At 37.2% G+C, this 20,968-nt stretch overlaps 1 protein-coding gene across 2 annotated transcripts in view; it reads left to right on the top strand.

Annotated features, from left to right (window-relative positions):
* DPYSL3 (dihydropyrimidinase like 3) overlaps nt 1-20,968 on the top strand; it is a 90,628-nt gene that overhangs the window by 35,791 nt on the left and 33,869 nt on the right. Inside the window, exon 1 of one of the 2 annotated variants that reach the window (XM_072400930.1) lies at nt 7,935-8,161. The exons of the other annotated variant lie outside the window; for it this stretch is intronic. Within the exon in view, the coding sequence (XP_072257031.1) occupies nt 8,123-8,161 (39 nt within the window). The 5' untranslated portion in view covers nt 7,935-8,122. Of the gene's footprint in view, nt 1-7,934; nt 8,162-20,968 lie in introns of those variants that run through there. 2 annotated transcript variants of the gene reach the window in all.

The raw sequence follows: 20,968 nt of genomic DNA, 5'->3' as shown, positions 1-20,968 counted from the left end.
ACATACATATCCCAGAGTGTCAGAAAGCAGAGGAGAGTGCTGATTACCAACGATGTAACAAATTAGGTATTACAGATTATTCCTTTATGCCTAGAGTAAATAAACAATTAATCATTGAAATTTGGGGAGCCCTATTACAAGGATCATTTTTTTCACATACCCTAGAGTTCAGTTTTATTATATTTTCTATCTGTAGTAAGATATTTAACCACTTGCTAGCATTCTTCTGAACTGGCCTGGGCTCCTCAGGGGATATTAGTTGCTTAATCCTTCTACTAGGCACTGGAAGTACAAATGATTGCTAAAGATATGGAACATGTGGCTTTCTATAGTGTAAGCTATCCAAAGAAGACGAATTAGTAGTATATTGCAGCCATCTATCCTACATTAATGGGGCAATACGTGAGCATGTAGGATTGATTGCTATTACATACTGTTTGTACAAGAAGCCATTTGTAACGCTAGGTTATTCAGGTGACTGCCATTAAATGGTTAAATCTCTTACTAGCCAGAGATTAAAATATCCCTTGTAGCTTGAACCTAATGTTCAGACTGCATGTAAAGCTTTAGGCTCCTTTACCATGTGTTGTAATTGTTTTTTACCACCTGTGGGAAATTGACCATTGTTTACAGAACTCTATAGCTCAAGATGAACATTACATGAACACATGACAGATGAGTCAAAGCAGTAACTCATCCCAGTCTCTTTCTCTCCCTCTTCCTTCCATATATCAAATCCAAGGCTTTAGGTTGGCAACAGAGGTGTGTGTGTGTTTGTATCTGTTAGTGAGGGTGTAAATGTGTCTACATATGTAAGTGTGTGTATATATGTATATGTATTTGTGTAGGTGTAAAATTGTGGGCGTATGCTTGTATGCAGATATATGTGTGTGGATGTAAGTGTGTATGTATGTATATGGGTGTGTGTTGCTGAGATATCTCATTAAAGATACGGCTGTGCTATTTGGTTGGAAAGTATTATAGAGGTTGTTGTTTACCATACTTCTTATCCTTGCACAATGTACATTACATACTTCTGACCTCTGCACTCTGTTCACTGGACTATATGTTACTTTTACTTCTGCCCCTGCACTTTACACACTCCTGACTGTACTATGTATGGTTCGTATACCTGAGCCCTTCACTGTATACAATACCAACTCCCGACCTCTGCTGTATATGTAACACACACCTGACCTCTGCACTCTATACATTTGGCTTTTAATTAGTTTTTCTCTTGGCTATCACACTCTGTTCACTGGCCTTTGTTGCTTTTTTTTGGCACAAGTGCTGGAGCATGTGTGTGTGGTTTGTAAATCAAGTAGACTCTTGTTTAGTTTACCTATTTTCCTCCCACTCCTAAACACAGCTTATTTATTGTGAGCATTTGGCTCTTCTCCTGTTAGAAAATATACTATCTGGCACCCAAAGGAAGAAGTTTGAGCAGTCCTAGTATATATGTATTACGGTTCATATTCAAGGATGCCCTAAGATTTATGTGCACCTATTCTATTGTTCATTGCAAAGATGTGTGTGGTCCAGTGTGGTCATTCTGAAATGCATGGCTTTCTTGATAGAACTTTGAGAAGAAAATTAGAAGACAGCACAAAAGTTTAATAAAGGGTCAGCACACAAGAAAGACCATAATTAAATCAATATAAAGTGGCTGGAATTTCAGTGTGCAATTCTGTACAGCAGCAATATGTCAAAATCCAGCTTGAAACAAATCATCATTAGGTCTATTTTATAAGGGAATAGAGCTATTTTGTTGTAATTGTGTAGGTTTCATTATGACACATTCATAAGTTAAACATTTTCTAAGAAAATATGAAGGTTGATAATGCTGAACTCTTATGTAAAAATCAAATTGCCCTCATTGTGTATTGACCCTGTGGATTTAATACTTTCATTGATCAAGAACTAGTATAGATACTGGGAATGTCAGCAGTCCTGATCTACATAATTGTCCTGGGTTAGTTACTCAAAGTATTGATGCTCTAAGGTCAGCAAGATAGTCAAACAAATAGCATTTACATAGTTTAGTAAGCAAGAGAGACACGTCCTCCTCCCACTCCACCACCTTACTATACACAACAAAAAATCTTACTCAAAATGGTTTTATTGACAAGCTAGGCCACCTTCCTTCTTCTGCTCTGTGTTGTGGAAAGGTCCTTACTATAGTGCCCACATCACTTCTTAGTGGCCTATTAGTGGTCTTTATAGAGTCCTGTAGTGGTAAAGGACCATCATCCTGATGACAAAAAGGGACTGTACCAAGGAAACACTACTTGTCCCCATCACTGGTTGATTCTCTGTATATGGGGATCAAATGATGGCAGACCCAGGTAATAACAAAAGAAATATTGTTTTTTTTTTTTTTTTTTTTTTTTTTTTTTTTGGGGGGGGGATTTCCACTTTAAATGAACAGGGCCAAATAGTGAATACCCACCTCAACAGAAGACAATTGCTGGACTACAGCCAGGTCCAGTGCTTCTGATGTGCACCAGATTTAGTTGTCATTTATTTTAACAGTTTGATGAAAAACCCTTACAGATCGCTGTGCCAGCTCCAAGTGTATGAAAAATTATAAAATATAAACTAAGGCAATATTCCTTAAGCTCAGCCTAATTCTGTATAGTGTATATCCCATGTGCCAATCAGCGCTGGTATGCCACTGAAAGGTCAGAGTAAACCATCACATATTTGCGGCCTGTATGTATCTTTTTGTACCTTAGTTTTACATACCAAGGATAATTAATGTTTTGCTCTTGTGTACACTAAAATGCTTTGGGCTTTATTATAAGCAGGGGATAAAATTCCCATACAAAAGGCCAGTTGGCAGCTCTGTTAGCCAGATGAGCCAAGAAAACATAACTTGTATTCAACTTGAGCCACATCGAAGCTGTGATCTATTCAGAAATATTTAGCTATATTTGCTTATTTTATTATTAAAAAGGGGAATAATTGGAGCCATAAGGGATACAAAGTGAGGGCCGTGCAGAAAAAAGCTGTGGAGAAAGTTAGAAAACTACTCATTAAAATAGAATTATAGCTATATCAACAAACACACATTGTAAGCCATTATTCAGTAATAAGTGCCTCAAATTAGATATCTTGACTTGAAACCTTTCCTTGTAGATTAAAGTAAATGGTAATAAAGTACACATATGTTGATGCAGGATGTAATATTATAGTTATATAAAATGGACTTACAGATATATTAATATCCTTAAAATTTGTGGGGATGATATAGTACACCACTAATAATACACTTTGGCTAATGCACCTAATACTATTGCATTTTGGTTTATCCCCAAACCAAAGAAAGCGGACCAATGGTGAATATTCCCCGGGACATTCTATAGGTTTAAGCAGGTCTCTAGAACTACTTCATATTATTACTATAGAGTTTTAATATGCAATAACAAAAAAAAAATACAAAATTACATTTATCAACATTCTCTGGCATGTTATTAGTCTTTTGAACCAAGTGAAAAGAACCACGCACTCAAGTCATTCATTTCCTTTTGTAATGTATTACAATATTGTGAAAGCAGACTATATATCCTGCTGAAATTTGTTCATGCTTCAGTCCTTGTACTTCCACATTTCTACCTCATGGACATCATTTCCTGGAAGAACATCAAACTCCAGCCAAAAATAGTGGCTTCATATTTCAGATTCACTAATATAAAGATAATGCACATCATAAAAACTAGAACTTTTACCTGTTCATTCTTTTAAATTTATTGAACTTAAATGGATAGTTTCCCAGCCACGTTCTTTGATTTTCTTGTTGAAAGCTATTCATTTTTCATGACTATCGATGCAAACAGTCCAAGTAGGCATGACTCTACTGATAATGTTTAGAAAACCATGGAGATGTCTTCTGTGTTGGCTGTGGTCCCAGAAGCCTAAATACAACTTCATTAATAGGCAGCATGCTACTTTGCTTGAGGGACAAAGGCTGATAGTGAATAGTATACCGTGGTGGCACTGATTTAACGCTGCCTTTCAACAAGCTTTGCAGCAACTGGAATTTTTTCATTGGCAGCTTGTGGATATTGTTTAGGTAGTTTTACTTTTAATCAGAGACAAAAAAGAATGGCTGTAACCTTTTTCATGAGCTGAGTCTAAAAGTTATAAAGTGTTTCGTCGTGGATGTTTATGCAAGTGAGTCCAAGTGAGATTGGTATTCTGTACATGTATAGGAACTTTCTCTCCCGTGTATCCATATAACTGCAAATGATAGCCCTCTGCTGAAATGCTATGCGGTATGAAATTGATTTGTGCCATTGGGCCTGATTTATTAAAGCTCTCCAAGGCTGAGGAGGATACACTTTCATTAGTGAAGCTGGGTAATTCAGCAAACCTGGAATGGATCTGGTCCAGGATTGATAACACTTGGTAACAAATAGCAAATGACTTTTAGGAAATTCAGTCCAGGTTTGCTGGATCACCCAGCTTCACTGATGAAAGTGTAGCCTTGGAGAGCTGAAAAAAGATTTAAAAAAATTCACGTTATAAAAACAAATAAATACTTTTTGCTCTTTCCAAAAAATTCTAGAGCAATATATACCTTGCAAAATGTTCATCACTATGTCCCACAGCAAATATCTTTTTGTCTTTCAGAAAAATAATATGCATGTTGGTACCAAAATATGCAAAAATGTAAAGAATAGGCGCATAGACTTTCTTTTATAACAGTCCCTTATAGCAGTGTAAAGCAGGTTCTGAGTATTTACTTTTCTATCAAAATCATTTTTAAAGTCTTAAGCTGCTTACACACGTCAGATTTTTCTCGCCCAATACCCCTCCCCTCTCCAAAGAGCATGAACGGTGCGGTATGTACAGCACTCGTTCATGCATCGTGTAGTCCTTTGTCGTTGGAAAGGATCGTGAAAGATCCTTTCCAACGACAAGAATTGCATGTGTGTAGGCAGCTTTATGCATGTGACAAGGCAGAGAGAGCGTCATCAGCTCTTATAAAGGTTTGTATTGTTTTATAGGTTTTGAAAAGTAATGTTTTGACAACAATTTTAACTGTTGCTAAAAGTGAAGCTAGCTTTGTTCGGATTATAGTAAAAAAATCATGTTTTTTTAATAATCATATACGCATTAACATTTACACAGCTTTCAGCTATGATTCGCATATGCTAGTGGTTACCATTAAGAAAATGTATAAGTAAAAAAATTTTAGGTACATCCAAGAGCCATTTTTAGATATGCAGTAAGCCGCAGCATTATTTCACGGCTCAAATGATTAGTAGTCGTTAGCAACCATTTTTTGCATGCAGTTACAGCAGTTGCATGCAGTTCCCTAAAGCGATGTGTCACTTTTGCCATGCAGTTCCTGTTTAGGACTTGTGCTGTTTGCAAATTTGGTTGCCTGTGGTGTGTTCTGCCTGTGTGGTATAACACCGCAGGTCTGAAAAAGTCCTAAGTATAGTGAAACATAGAATTAAGTAATAAAGACTGGCAGCATTAACACAAACCTTCTTCAAGCTATAGTCTGATTTAATTTAAAGCCACACACTGCAGACTAAAACTAATGACTCGACTCATTTGGCTGAATTGAATTTTCATCTGACCAGTCACTGGGCAGTGCTCAGCAGGAGTCCATAATATGTTGCAAACAATACACAAAGAATATTATTTCACATTTTCAGCTAGAATTTTCATTTGAAGTAGATGTTAGCACCAATGTTCAGTACATTTTACAAGTAATCTTTACTATTTGTAAATCTACAGCTTTCATTAAACAAATGCCTGCTATGAAGACCCATGTTCTGGGAATTTCTGTAGTGGGCTGACAAGTCATACCATGTAGGCTTAATTTGGGCACTTTTTGGTTTGATTGGTTTTCCATAAAACCAATTAACATCTTAACACGTGCATCAAGGCAACGTGTATTTAAAATGATTCACATTTACATTAGGTTTTAGTTTGTTCTCATTTAATACATTGGACAACCCTTTGCGGTAAAAACACATAAGTAAATAATATATATAAGGTAAAATCTTAGTCTCAACATTTGAAAAAAACAAAATGATACACCTTGTATTGCTCACCACCCCCATCCCGTGTCACACAGTGGGGTGCCAACATTGCACTGAATATACATCATAGCTGTTAACACGAAGGATAAATGAAGCCTAAGCCTACTCTCTATATACATGACATTTACCATCCTCCTACCCACAAAAGATGCCATATGAAAGGAACATACTAAAAACTCTCCCCCACCCCCTTGCAGACTCCTAATACTTCCACCTGCATTTAGACATAGTCACAGTGACCCAACCCCCAATGTATCCCAGTTAAATGCCCTCTCGCTCCTAATTAGGGTCTATACTTCTTTTTATTTTTGTTATCTATAACCATCATGTGATCGCCTCCGGTGAAAATCCAGTATACAGGTTTCCCCCGAATTTATGGAGAAGATGGTTAAAATTCTGACCAGCTGAATATCCATCAACTGACAGCAGCTGATTATCCTTTTATTTCTAATTCTGTATCCCCACAGCAGGCTGCTCCCGCTTGTCCCCTTAGGTCACGGTAACTCTCATAGGACCAGGGCCCAGGAACTAATACTTTTACAGGCACTGCTGGGGCCAAAGGATTTTATTGTATTGATTGTATAGATTCCTAGTGGACACATGGAAGCCGGAACAAACCAGTACATGCAACACATTGCCCACTTCTTTTATGATATGATACTCATTTACCAAGCTGTTCAAAACATATCAGTCCTATTTTTAGCTCATGCCTGAAAATCACAGTTGTGATCATAATTGTCAATCTTCTTTCACCTCCTTCATAGCCAGCGGTGTAATGTATTTTTTTTATTGATAAATAACTCCTAAAAAGAAATAAAACATGTATATTATTGTATTATATAACTAGAAATCTGGAAATTATAGATGTATCACCAACCTGGTATATAAGAGGATTGAATACACAGTGTTACCTGAAAGCTGTTGGGGATATAGTGATCATAGCGGACAAAAGTCCTACCAGATGAGGTGTTATTATTTATATTGCAATCTGTCCTGGGCTAGCTAGAGATGGGCATATAATTCCTGCACTGAGATGCCACCAGAATCAATAATTCTGGGCTCAAACCCCATTCACAAACAAGGTGTCAGTCATGCCCGCTAGACTACTCTACATCACCTAGATCAGAGTCACCAGGATGAGTGAATGTGGCTCAACCTTTACACTATAGGTAAACCTAATCACTGAAATGTCACTTGTGAATGTAAATAAAAAAGCCATTTTTAATCACTGGCATTTTCTGGTAAAGGTTGGCCTTGTTATATCCATGACTCTCAATAGCACTTCTACATTGGTAACCTTGTTCTTTGATGAGATTGTTACTATTATTCTATAAAAAATTAATTGTCATTATAAGGAAGCCCTGAGAAATGCCATACAACCATCACTAGAATCAGTGAATGCTAAAGGCGGCTACAAGTGATCAGAAGCACTGACATGTAAAAAAAAAAAAAATCAAAGCAATGTGAACATTTTTTGTGTATAAATGCCAATTTGTTTTGCAAACCAAATGTTATTTGTTTAAGGTTTGCTTTAACTGTGATCAGGAGATTTCTGGTGATGCTTGGGGTCATTGAATGTTGCATCAGCTATTGTTTGTCATCAATATTCTTTCCACCAGTGATAGGTGGTGATTCTTTCAGTGATAGGTGATCTGACAGTCCTACTCTGATTAATTTCCCTGAACTGCCCTCATCCAATATATCTTTCCATGAATACATTAATAAGGAAGAAAAACAAAGCTTTCCTCATTCGGTGAAGATATCTGCAGTGCACGCAGCTCCCCCTGGTGTACACAGAAGAGAAGTGCAGATGCAGAACAGCAGTGGGTGAGGCCACTGCCTAGCAAGGACTAGTCGAGAGGGAGGAGTCCGGATCAGCTCTCTCTCTCCTTTCAGAGTCCCAGCTGGCATTGCAAAAAGGGATTTACTATTGTCTAAGGCAGCTAAGAAAAAAAAAATAACAAAACAAAATCCCTTTACCTGATCTGCTGTAACACAGCTACAGGGAGCAGACACAGAGGGAGCAGACTGCAGAGGCAGAGGGAATCTTGTGGAAAGAAATCATGTCTTACCAGGGCAAGAAGAACATTCCTAGGATAACAGTGAGTCAATGCATCTCTTATTATGATGTTTTATTTGTAAGATGTCATGTGTATATAGAGTGATGCTCAGGGTGATGCTATTGCATGTGCTGTCATTTCATGGGAATCAGACATCATGTCATTAATAGGAGAGATGTGATCCCCCTTATAGCAGATTCACATCTTATACAATTGCAGCTCAGTTTTGTGCTGATTGTCATAATGGTCCCCCTGTGTCCAGGATTATCATGAGAAGGTGAAACTGACCTGACTGTATTAGGATCAGCCCAGAGATTTTATAGTCCAAAGGGCTCCTCTGTATAATCTGACACTGAGACTAGCAGGTGGCTGCATTTCTATGGCATTGTCCAATTCCTTATTGTTAGCTATAAATCCAAGTAATCATGATTCTTTCATGGACATACATTGTATTTTCTTTCCACTGACATTTGCTACATGCCTGTTTATTAATTTAGCCTTCATACACAATATAAATGGTAAGAATGTTGTGTAATATAGTAGTGATTTATTATTATTGCAGAGATTCTTACATCAAAGGGAGAGGGTGACACAGCTGGTAGGGGTGGTCCTATCTGCACCACCCAACAATACATGGGGATGATTTCTTTATCATTGATCAAGTATTTCTAATGTCTGTAAATGTACTGATCTCTATAATCAACATAATCAACATAATCACATTTTTTTGTTTCTGGTTTTCATTTGCTTCATTCCTTTGACAGCATTGCACTGCATCGTCACACTGATGGTTGCGGAATCCACCGATTTGTTTTTTTTTTTTCTATGTCTAAGCATGTTGTCTGTATGACAGTGGCTCATTTTATTCTAAAAGGAATATGGAACATTAAAACAATTTTTGAAATATCTGTTAATATGATGTGTAATATATGTCATGTGAGATCAGATTGCATGTATGTGTACAGAATCTCATTATGTGCGATGCATGTTTGGCATGGTGCAGTGATTGCGGTGGGTGCAGTGCAATGTTCTGCAGACAATCTCTTGGGCTCCTTATGTTCAGTAGCAGGCCTGCCCTTCATTGTCAGATTCAAGATGTGCAGCTGTGCTTTGTCTGTGCTGAATTTAATTAGACCTTTGGTGGGTGAAGGGTGGGGGATGCACTGGGAGTGGAATAGGTAGCAGTTCCATCTTTGAGAATAAGACAAAAGGGACATAGGCAAGCAAACCAGGATCATTTACGGAATCTGCCCCCTCACCATTAATTATATACGTATTTCTTGTATGTCAAGTTTTCGGTCATTGGTATAGAATCTATTTTTTTGTTGAGCACAGCTGTATGTTATAAAACCATTTATTAAACACTACCTGAATTTTTGGTTACCATAATGAAATTTTTAATTCAATGGTATTGGTTCCTTCTCATACACATATATAACACCGTACCATGATGGTGGCCACCGAAGGGTTGTCCTTTCCCTTGTGGACAGACAGGAAGTGGAAAAAATAAGGATGATCTTACACCCCCACACGTCAGTCATGCAAATTGCCACGGACTAGAATAGAGTTTGTTAACCAGGGTTCTATGGAACCCTTAAGAGGTTGCTAAGGGTTTCTTAAGGAATTAGTCATTTGGACATCCCAGGTCAGGTACCATTGACACTAATGATCTTTTTGGTTATCTGTCAGGGAGACATTCTTCCCACTGGCCAGTAATGTAGAAAGGATTCTTCCCAATGACCACCACACTAATGAACTGTGGGCTATGGATTTAGAAGGGTTCCTCCCTATACTAAAAAAAAAGGATAAGAATGGCTGGTCTAGAACAAGAACAGAACGTTTTGGAAATATGGTATTAGATTTTCAATGTTCCCATCATGCACATGGCATGGAGCTGAAATGTCAGCTAGCAAAAATACAAGCAATTACTGAAGGAGTGGTACTGAAACAACCCTGGCAAATGTATTATCCTGTCAAGATGTATTACACATGAAGCGTAGTTTTTTTGTGCTGTCTGTTCATATTTGTAAGAATGTGGGATGATGATAACCCATATTTACTGCAGTAGAAATAAATGTAACTCAGGCTATGAGTAGTACAAAATGGCACCAGAGAGGCATTCAGAAAATATGCAGATAAAAGGCTTACTTTATGGAGTAGGAACTACCTTGAAGTGAGAGGGGCACCATAGGGACCGGATTTCTTTAAATTGTCCTTCACATGCTAGATGCTTGGCCAACTTTTGACCAAGTGAGAACTTCATGGGAGGCCAGACTTCCTCTCAGTGGGTCTCAACCAAGTTACCTTGGAACCCTAGTAATCTTAATTTGTAATTTGGGCAATGAGCAATTTGCACCCTTTAGGTCACCACTGCCACAAATTATCCTTTTGGCTATCTGTAAGGGCGACATTCCTCCCACTGGCTAGTAATGCAAGAGACACCACTTCTGAACACCACACTAATGTATTGTGAGCTGTTGATATAGTATATATAGCAGGGGTTCCCTGAATATCAGAAAGTTATATTAAGGGGTTCCCCAATGTTAAAAATATAAAGAAACGCTGCGTTCACTGGGTAAAACTGGTGTAGCAATAGAAGAACAAAAAATAAAGTCAAATCAGTAAATAAAGAAAAATAAAGGAACGCCAACCACTTCATGGGTAGGCCTAAGTTATGGTGGAGTAGAGGTCCTATTACCCTTTTACATCTTTCTGTTCTTCCATATAACAGCAGGATATATGTCCATTGATGTCCAGTGCCATGTGGCAAAACATACCAAAGTATGGAATATGGGTATGTTCCATATCCTACCCTAACACATAAAACCAAACCAATAAAAATGTTCCTTGTTTTAATGCAAATACTTGAAGTTAAAGATTTAAAATGCGGCTTTGTACACACTACTTCATTTTTAATGCAAGCAGTGTGTAAGTGTAAATCTGGAAAAAGCAGCAATTAGTGGTACTGCAGTGCTTTTGTGAAATATGCTGATAAGAGTAGAGAGCAGAGTGATATTGACACAGGATCATTACTCTGCTGCTTTTATTGTTAATGGATGGGGGGGGGACATGACCTGTAAGCTTTACTGAATAGCAGAGACAAATCAGGTCTGTTTTACTGCAAGACAAGAATGCCTAATGTGGCAGAGCTGTGTAAATCTTGGACATTCTTTGGTGGGTAAAACAGATCCCATATATGTGTTTCCCTGGAGTTTAGCTTTAATGCTACCAGTCAGGATCTCTTGGGTATAAAACAGCATAGTCAGGCAATTAAACCAGTGACTGCTGGTTTGGTGTCCCCAAAGCCAGCAGGAGAATTGTATGCCTGAAGAGACAGGCGAGCAGATACAGAAATGCCTCCTAATTCAGTGCCCTGACACTATTTTACATTCTTTTATCTTTAACAAGTACAGTATCAGTACAAAGCATCTATGTGTTCAGGATATCCTCTCCAGAATCCATGTTATCGAAATGTCAAGCTCGCATTCCCTGGCAGATGCATGAACAGTAGATGCTTGAATGAAAACAGGCACAAATAATTATTAACCAGCAAAAAATGTAAGTGCATTCAATTGTGTTTATCTCAAATGTGATAGGCAGCATGGCATCAGTTTTGTTTTAAGACTGCTGGCTCAGATCTGCAAACTGTACTATACTCAGATAGACTGTAACCTGTGACAATAATTCACCGTAATCCACGTAAAATGCCCCTGTTAGAAGCCTCTGATTGCAGCTGTAATTATCAAACTCACAAGGCCCATACTAATTCCAGCAAAAGCTAGGTCCATTCATGTTGTAAGTAAACCAGTATGATAGAACTGTGTATGCAGGACAGGGGTCCCAGAATAAAAACCTCAATCAGATGTTCTTAAAACAGATGCGTTGGTTTTTGACAAATGCCCTTTAAACGGGATAAATGGTGGTTTTAACAGCTTCTTTATTGTCTGGTAATGTTACATACGAATATAAGGTAATTCAATATCCAACCAGCAGGTGACGCTGTTATCTCCTTTTTACATGTTTCCTGTCTCTCCTTACCTTCTATTGTAAAATTGAGTGAAATATAATAAAATCCCTTTTTAAAATCATTTTCTTTAGTGTAAATTAAAGTTTTATTTTTAATTTTCAAAGTTCGAATGGTCTGGTTAGGAGTAAAATCATTATAATGTATATATTTACCAGTTGGTATAGTTTACTGATCTTTGGACATTTTATTATGTGAAAGACCAGTTTGTGCATTGGAATAATTAAATAATATTTTTCTCCACTGAAATGATGATACAAGACTGCAGCCTTCTTACATAAAAGCATTTTTTATGTCTTCCTTAACTGGAGCGCAAGTTATTTTTAGACTTATTTTTAGAACAATACAACTCCTGGTCTTTTGTTCCTTGACTCATGGGATTGCTTAGTTCTTTAGCTGATGTGAGCTTCTACAAACCCCATCTGTTATAAGCATCCTTCTTATGTTGTATATAGTAACCTATTCTTGTGGGCCATGCATCATGTTGTAGCATGGGATTATCTTACTTCCATGACACAATCAGATATATATGGTGCACTTTAATACTACTTATACTGTTATGATTGCCAAATGTGTCTCATATAAAACAAATAATTTTGTGAATTGAAATTATTTGCATTGCTCCTAATTGTATCATTTGTGTGTATTCATAGGGCAGCACAACTAGTTTATGCAGCGATTGTCACAAAAAAAACAATTTCCAACAAAACATTGAAAACAGAAAAATTAACATGATTAGGGAAGTGATGAATAATTTACCAAGATAGAGAGAGATATTATATAACAGTTCCCTGAAAACAAATAGTAATGGCAAATAAATTTATTAGTTCTATTTATAAAGTGGTGACATTCAGCAAACATTCTGCAGTGATTGATTCACCACCAGAGAATGTTTAGTCATATGTACTACTTTCTAAATAGACCCTCAGTATGTAACTATATCATAATATTATGGCATCCTAGCATGGTAAACTGAGCTTATGGACTGCTAATTCATTGCCCATCCTGACAAACCTTTACATTTAGGAAACATTTTTGATTCCTAGGGAATTTTCTGACTAATGAATGACTTCCAAGTTGGAATCTGACATTTAATTTAACAATAACAGAAATTATTTTAAAGAAAACAAATTTGCATCAGGTGGGTCCTTATGGCAGAAATGAACAAATAATGTTTCTTCTGCAATAAATATTTGTGCCTGCCTGATTGCTGCCCATCTATCAAAATTTGCATGCATCTGTCACCACCCATCTGTCAAATTTGCACATGTGCAGTTTAGCGTTTGTTGCCAGGTATACTCGATTTTCCTTGCGGGTTCTGGCCATTGATTGTGGGAGTTACATCATCCCAGCCACCAAGATGGCTTAAGAATTGGATTCAGAAGAAAAAGAAGAGAGGAGATGGCAGTGCCCATGAAGGAACAGGGACAGGTGGGTATCCCTAGAGTTTAGTTAGTTGCTTTAACAATAAGCAGCTATGCCAACATGCATTTCAAAAATCCATAATCCTGTCAGTATTAGTAAAATGTTCCCCGGTAATGCAGCTGACATTAGAATGAATACATAATGGCAGGATATGACTGAAAGGCTATGTAATAGTAGCAGCACTGAGATGCAAAATGGGATAAAAAAGGGGAAATTCGTATGTTGTATCACAATATGCAATAAAATGATTTAATACACAGTTTTTAGCAAACTAACCATATTTACTTTAGGGTCTAAATGTACTTGATCGTCTATGATATTAACATCCCGAACAAAAGGTTGGTACAGCCAGGTATTCCAGGGCAGATTATTCATTTTTGTGGATTTTCATCACACTGCAATGCAGGCAGACACAGCTGATAAGAGAATGGCACCTCTGCTCTAAATTCAGGGGCAGTGCAGCATTGTTGCCACCTTATCACATAAAATGTGTATTAGATAGACTACTACTACTGAACAGGTATTTGTAGGAGTTTGCAGGGGGACATTTACCCATAACCCTGGGCTCAGTATTATATGTTTTATTCCTTGTATTAGACTGGTCCTAAGCTGTTAATGGGGAAAAAAAAAGCCTAATGTGGAGTACTGCTCCATGTTTGTGGTCCCTCAGCTGGTCATGTTCCTCTCCCTTTGTCCTCCTAAATGTTCAATGTGTGCCATCACAATGTCAGGCAGTGTTGGCCCTTCTGGGCTGTTGCTAGGCAATCGTAGTGGGGCACAGACCTGGGTGTGCAGCCTCCATAAAGGGGGGGGGGGGGGTGTTGGCAAGGTTTTCTGGTTGGGTGAGAAGGGAAGCCTTTCCTAAATTCAATAGTAAATGGTTCCACCATCTCCACCTAGGATACTAAAAAGCATGGAATCTCTAAATACTAAAATACACCTATTATGATATATACGAGATCTGGAAGATGTTTTCTGAGTTAATTGCTCTACACATAGCCATTAATACATGGACTGTCCATACATAGAAGGACCATGCTACTCAACTAGACTCTAACTTGACAAACCCTATTGGAGTCCCATGTGAAAGGTTGAAAATTTGAATGGTTTGTATGCATGTTTTGGACTTAATAGTTCCAGAAGGTTACAGAAGCCGCCTTAACCATCATTTACCTGTTCTTGTGCCAAGAAGCAGCCCCTCATCAGATTTCCTATTTTACACCCTTTTCACAGGAAGAAAACTTTAGGGCTAGGTTCTTACCTGCTTTGGGATCATGCAATCACTCATGGCTCTCAGCTCGGTCGCTTGCACCACAACACTGATTCCTAAAGAACAAGCATTTCCGGATTTGACAGCGAATGGCAGTGAGCAATACTGTTCCACTCACTACTGCCCCTGTTCATTCTTTATGGCGCTTTGGCGGGTAGAAGCTACTTACAGCATTTCCCCAAGGCAGCAGATGATCTCAACCTCATCGCCAGTTTGAACATATTTTTGTTGATTTTAACCTTAGATCTTAAAAATCATATCTTCGAAATAAAGAGAAAAACAGGAACATTTTGTTCAAGCAACTTTTGCTTAGATCAGTGAGTTAAACTGAGACTTTCTACCAAATTGAAGTTGGTAATCTCGTAGGGAAATCTCTCAATTCTTCCAAACCAGATATCCAGAGTGCTTTTGTATAGATATGTGTTAATTCTTGAATTTGTATGTGTAGTTACAGTCTGCAAATTAATTTCTTGTGGAATTTGCTGGTATTGGATTCAAACTTTAACTCCTTGCTTTAGTAGATCATACAAGATGATGTATCAGCTGACATTGTATCTGCATCATTATGTCTGCACACAAGTGCCTGTGTCTTCAAGCACAAAGATGCTTTTAGAATATGTAGCAGGGTGGGGCAGAGTTTGCTTCTTTTGTTTCACAAGTTAGTAATTAGCCATATTCTGACTCACCCTTTATAAATTTTAACTTTATGATTCTTACAAATGGTTATTAAAACAAACGCTATATTACATTTATGTTATATTTCATGATTTTAGCTATAATGAGTTTTTTTAGCCATAAGGCAACATAGGCGTTCTCCCAGATATGTGTGCATTTTGGTTCCCATGATAAAAATGAAACAAACGCCTTGTTTTATCAGGCCTGGCATTAAACCAGTCCCGGCCATATGGTGTATTGTGGATTCTTGTTAAATGGATGAAAAAACTGTTGTGGGTTTGCGACTTGGGAATAAGGTAATTACTTTTTTGTCATAACATCAGGAAAACCAGCACCTAGGTTGTTTTGTCAAGTATTCCTTAAGGAATCCCCCACAATCCAAAATGAAGCATCTGCTATGCTTCAGTGATTTATATGTGTCCTTGTGTATTTAGCAGTCAATTAAACCATGTTTGCATGTATCCAAAGGGGTTGTCTCTCCTATAGAAAATCATAGTTACCTTGCTGCCACTGCTGCTCTATTTGAGCACATTTCTAATATGTTTTCATTATCTTGTCAATGATTTAAAAAGTACTAAGCTATAGACAACCAGTCACCTAGCGTTTTCACAAAATCTTGTGTAGATCTTAATGTCTGCAGAGGCAGATGTTACGGGGTGCAAAGTCTCTTTTGCACAAGGGCCTCGGCCCCATCTCAGCCAACAAGCCTGTTTTGCACTGGGCGCAACTGTTGGTTTTGTTCACCACTGTAAGTCTCTGCTGAAGAAATATTTAGGATGCCATTACTGGCTAGATGCCTGACTCTGGCTCAAATTTGGGCAGGATAAAACCCCTACCCCCTGAAAACTGTTCTACCCCCTGCAGTACCTCTGTTTCACCACATTGTTTTAAGTCTGCCTGGTTCACTCAACCTAAACGACAAGGGACTGTGAGTGGTAGGGGGAATTGGACCCACTAACAGGGTGTCACTACAGCACCATGTACTTGCAATGTATTGTTACCAGTTCAGTTCATTGCATTATTGTGAACTGCTAGAAAAAATGGTAGAGACCACAGGACCCTGTGGGTTATGTGACAGAATTGAAGACTTACGTAAACAGCAAATTAAAAAAATATATATATGTCACTTAATCCTTCTTTAGGGATCTATAGAGGGAAGTGAAATGGGTCATAAAAAGGGAGTAGCGGGTCACGTGCGCATAGCTGGACAAGTTGGCTGACATCTAAAACATCTCCACTCTGCCTGGCCAATATATCAAATACCATACCGCTCATCTACACTGTCAAGAGCCTAAAACTTATATAAATACCAACCAAATCCTTAGGATCCTAATACACACAACAAATATGATGAATTCTTCACAGAAACAGAGATCTAAGTCTTGACACGAGCGTGGCCTAACATCTCGCAACTTTTCAAAGATGGTGTTGAATTTCAGAGAGGATGACGCAGTAGAGAAATTACAGTCTACACCTCCTCCTATTTATTCTTTAAAATCTACATTAGAGGAGGAGACAAGGGAAAATCATCTTCTCTCTCTTTGACAAACTCTGCCTGAATATTGAAGATGAAATCTCTAGGAGCCACTCAACAGCTTTCCTCAGATTGATGTGAGATCAGAGATTTTGGTAACTGTACCAACTCGTATGGATGATTTTACAACTATCTTGAAAAATATGTAGACACAATAACACCTCTACAACTTGAAATATCTACTTTACAAGATACAATAGAAGATTTAGAAAACATATCAAAACTTAGCAATTTGAGAATTAGAGGAATCTCTGAAAATATTGAAAATATACATATTACTATATTATTATTGATTATTAAAAGACGTTGTTCCTGACTTGTCTGAGGATCAATTTGAAACGGGCAGAGTGCATGGAGCCCTAACTCGCAAGAACATCCATGGTCCCCCCAGATATATTATTATTATTAAATTTCATCACCAAACAACTAAAGAACAACTTCTTCATGTTGCTATCATTAAAAAAATCTGGAATTTCAAGGACAAAAGTAACAGATTTTTGCTGAAATTGCACATGGCAAAACTTGTCAATCAATTGATCCATCATCTACCAAAAAACACTTTCAAGAATTGAATCTTCCGCTACTTGATCTGGTTCCATCTACACAACCTATGACTTCTAACTTGAAAATTAACACCAACAAAAAACTTTTTAACACTAATTCAAAAATGAAATTCCCCCCAACTCTAAAACAATTACAAAAACAAAAATTTAATAATAAAAACTGAAGAAAGGATCCTCTACAATCCTACTAAGAACTTTTATCACCTAATTTATAACCTCTAAATGGTTATATAAACATATTTACATATCTGAATAATTTTAGTTTGTTTAATACTATTAATATCAATCGTTCATTTTAAAATCCTGACTATAAATAAGTAATAATAATTATTATTTAGTTACATCATTAATATATGTTTAATTTATAATATTATTATAAAAAACTGTTTATCTATTTGTTCATCTATTTATTAACTATAAGCAATACACAAAGCCACTGTCAGTTCTAAAGTACTGCAGAAATGCAATATCTCTGGTTCGAAAGTATGGTACCTTTGTTCCTTTTTCAAGTAAGTTTTTCTCACGCAGTCTTGATGCTAGGTGATCTGAAACCTTCTTCGATAGTCCCAAATCAAGTGCCAAATCACTCAACCCATGCTGATCAAATCACTTATGAACAGAATAATATATTCCCACCTCTGCACATGAAACTGGGTCTGATGAAGCAGCTCGTTAAAGCTTTGTGGACTCAAAGGAGACTCAAGTACCTTTCCTAGCCTGTCATTTGAAAAAATAAACACAATAAATACACAGAAATTGTCCAGAAACTCTTGGAGAGCTACAAAATGCAAAAAATGCTTGGTTGCAATATGAGCATCAAGGTGCATTTTCTGCATAGCCATCTTTCTAACGTCCCGGACAACCTTGGTGCAGTCAGTGATGAGCAAGGTGAACGATTCCACCAAGATTTGAAGATGATGGAAGGAGGGTATCAGAGTAGATGGGATGTACATATGATGGCTGACTGTTGTTGGAGCATCCAGCGGGATTGTCCTAGCACTGAACACTGCAGGAAAAGCTATAAGCGTACATTTTTACCTTAACTGCTTACCCCAAATGTTATGCTGTAAAAAAATATGTCATAGCGTAACAATAAATCCTTTGTATGAACAAAAGAAATGTAAATAAACAGTACATTCAAGTTATTATTTCATTATATTTCCATTGTATGTAAAATTTGTATGTTTTTTGACAAAAATAAAGGGTACCCTATATCGTAAAAACTAGTTGTGATAGCAAAAAAATGGGGTCATTTCTGGATTCACCACCCAAAAATTAGTAAAAAAAAAACAAGTGTAAGAGCTAACTCAACAAAAAATGTGTTCCTCAGTGCAAAATCTACCCTATATATTGGTTTGGATGCATAAATGCAATTAAAATGTCATATCTCCCACGTTTATTATTCTATTTTAGAGTTCTCCCAATTACAATCAAAATTTGTTACAATCAAATATAGAAAAATCTATAGGTAATTACTATAAGGCTGCTCATATTGCCTCCCTTACTCAAATTTGAAGCACTACAAATACCACCATTATGGGTACTTATAGGTTTGTTAAACTGGGATCCTTTTACACTTAATTCCATAATGTGGATTGGGATAGAGTTAATTATCCAGCAACTCTAGATCAACACATTTACCTTTATTACCTATAACAAAATGTCCCCTCTTCCCTTCAGGTTTAGAATCCTCTTCCAAATTTTTATGGTGGACAGAAAAAGGATTTACTGACATATATTCTTTGCTAACTAATGAAGGAATAAAACCTTTTTTATACTTTAAATCCTCACATGAAATCCCATAATCCGAAAAACAAAACTACAAATACATCATTTCATCTCTTATAAGAAGTAAATCTTCTCTAGTAAAACTAACAACCTTTGAAATTAAAAGTAGAGAAAAACTACTTACTAACGAACTCTTTAATAAGAACTCTACTTTAATACGAACTTCACTACTGTCTGCTAAATCACATAATAAACACTCTTTATGCTGAATTGGGAGAGAGAGTTAAATGTATCCATCCATAATGATACTTGGAAGGATATGTGGACAAACACTGCTAACTCTTCAATCAGTATCAATATACTGGAAAATTCATACTAAATCTTATACCGATGTTATCTTACACTATCTCGAATAGCTAAATTTGCTCCTGACTATACTTCTAAATGTTTTAGAAAATGTATTGAAGAAGGTACTATGACCCACATTTGGTGGTCTTGTTCAAGAGTAACAAAACTATGGAGTAGAGTCTATAACCTCATCCATACTATATATAAATGAATCTTTATTTTAATCCACTCAAAGCATTATAAATCTATTCCGAACATACCCAGAACAAAAAAAAAATACTGATAAACTTATAGAATAGATATATATAATACAGTTATATATATCTATCCTGAAAGAATATTTAATTTATTTTCCTTTTCTCTTTTACTTATTTCCTTAATGAGTGTGTCAGAACTAATGTGTTGATGTGAACCTTGTATAGTCTAGGCCAGTGGTCCCCAACCCCTGGGCATCGGACCGATACCGGTCGGTGGCAGGTGAGTTGGGGGTTGCAAATGACAGGAGGCAGAAGCTCCAGCAGCAGGAGCACTGCTCCAAATCTAGTGACAGTGTGACAGCAGGAATGCTGCTGAGACTGGGAGAGCAATGCATGTAAGGCTTAAACTTCTCTGCTATTCCCAGCAGCTCTGCCACCTGACAGCACACCAGCTCTCTTACAATGGCAGGAGTAGAGTAAGTTGTAGATATACCGGGCCGCATTTTATTCCATGTTACCGGGACCTGGTGTCAGAAAGGTTGGGGACCACTGGTCTAGGAAGCGCAAGAAGCATTCGTAATGGAAGCCTTCATATTTCTCTCATGACAGGTTTCCTTTAATACAATTCAATATGTCTGTATTAGGACACTTTTCTATATAGATCTGTAAATGGTGAAGTACAAGTACAGATGAAAACTTCCGTTTGTGTTTATATAGCAAAGTAGTTTTACTGACTAATGATAACTAAAGATGAGAAGATTCACTATGTTGCAATGCGTTTATAACTGAATAAAGCTTTGGTCTCTGGATATTTTTTACCCTTCTAGCACTGATTTGATCACAAGAGTTCCTGGCACAGAGCCTTCTGGCCATTGAACATACAGATGAGGTTTGGCACCCCACACAGTATGTGTATTGTACTCTCATTCTGTCCTCAGAACAGATTGGTGAACTTCACCATTGCTAATCTAATCCCCAATAAGCACTATTTTTCCTGCCTTGCATCTGGAGCCATCAAGTTTGTTTTAAACATGGACTATGTAATTTCCATACTTAAAATAGATATGAGCTCATTTTAGTTGTTG

This window comes from Pyxicephalus adspersus, chromosome 2 (assembly GCF_032062135.1).
Source record: "Pyxicephalus adspersus chromosome 2, UCB_Pads_2.0, whole genome shotgun sequence".
Lineage (NCBI taxonomy): Eukaryota > Metazoa > Chordata > Amphibia > Anura > Pyxicephalidae > Pyxicephalus > Pyxicephalus adspersus.
Note: the sequence above shows the minus strand (reverse complement) of the source record. Positions and strands in the feature narration are given on the sequence as shown.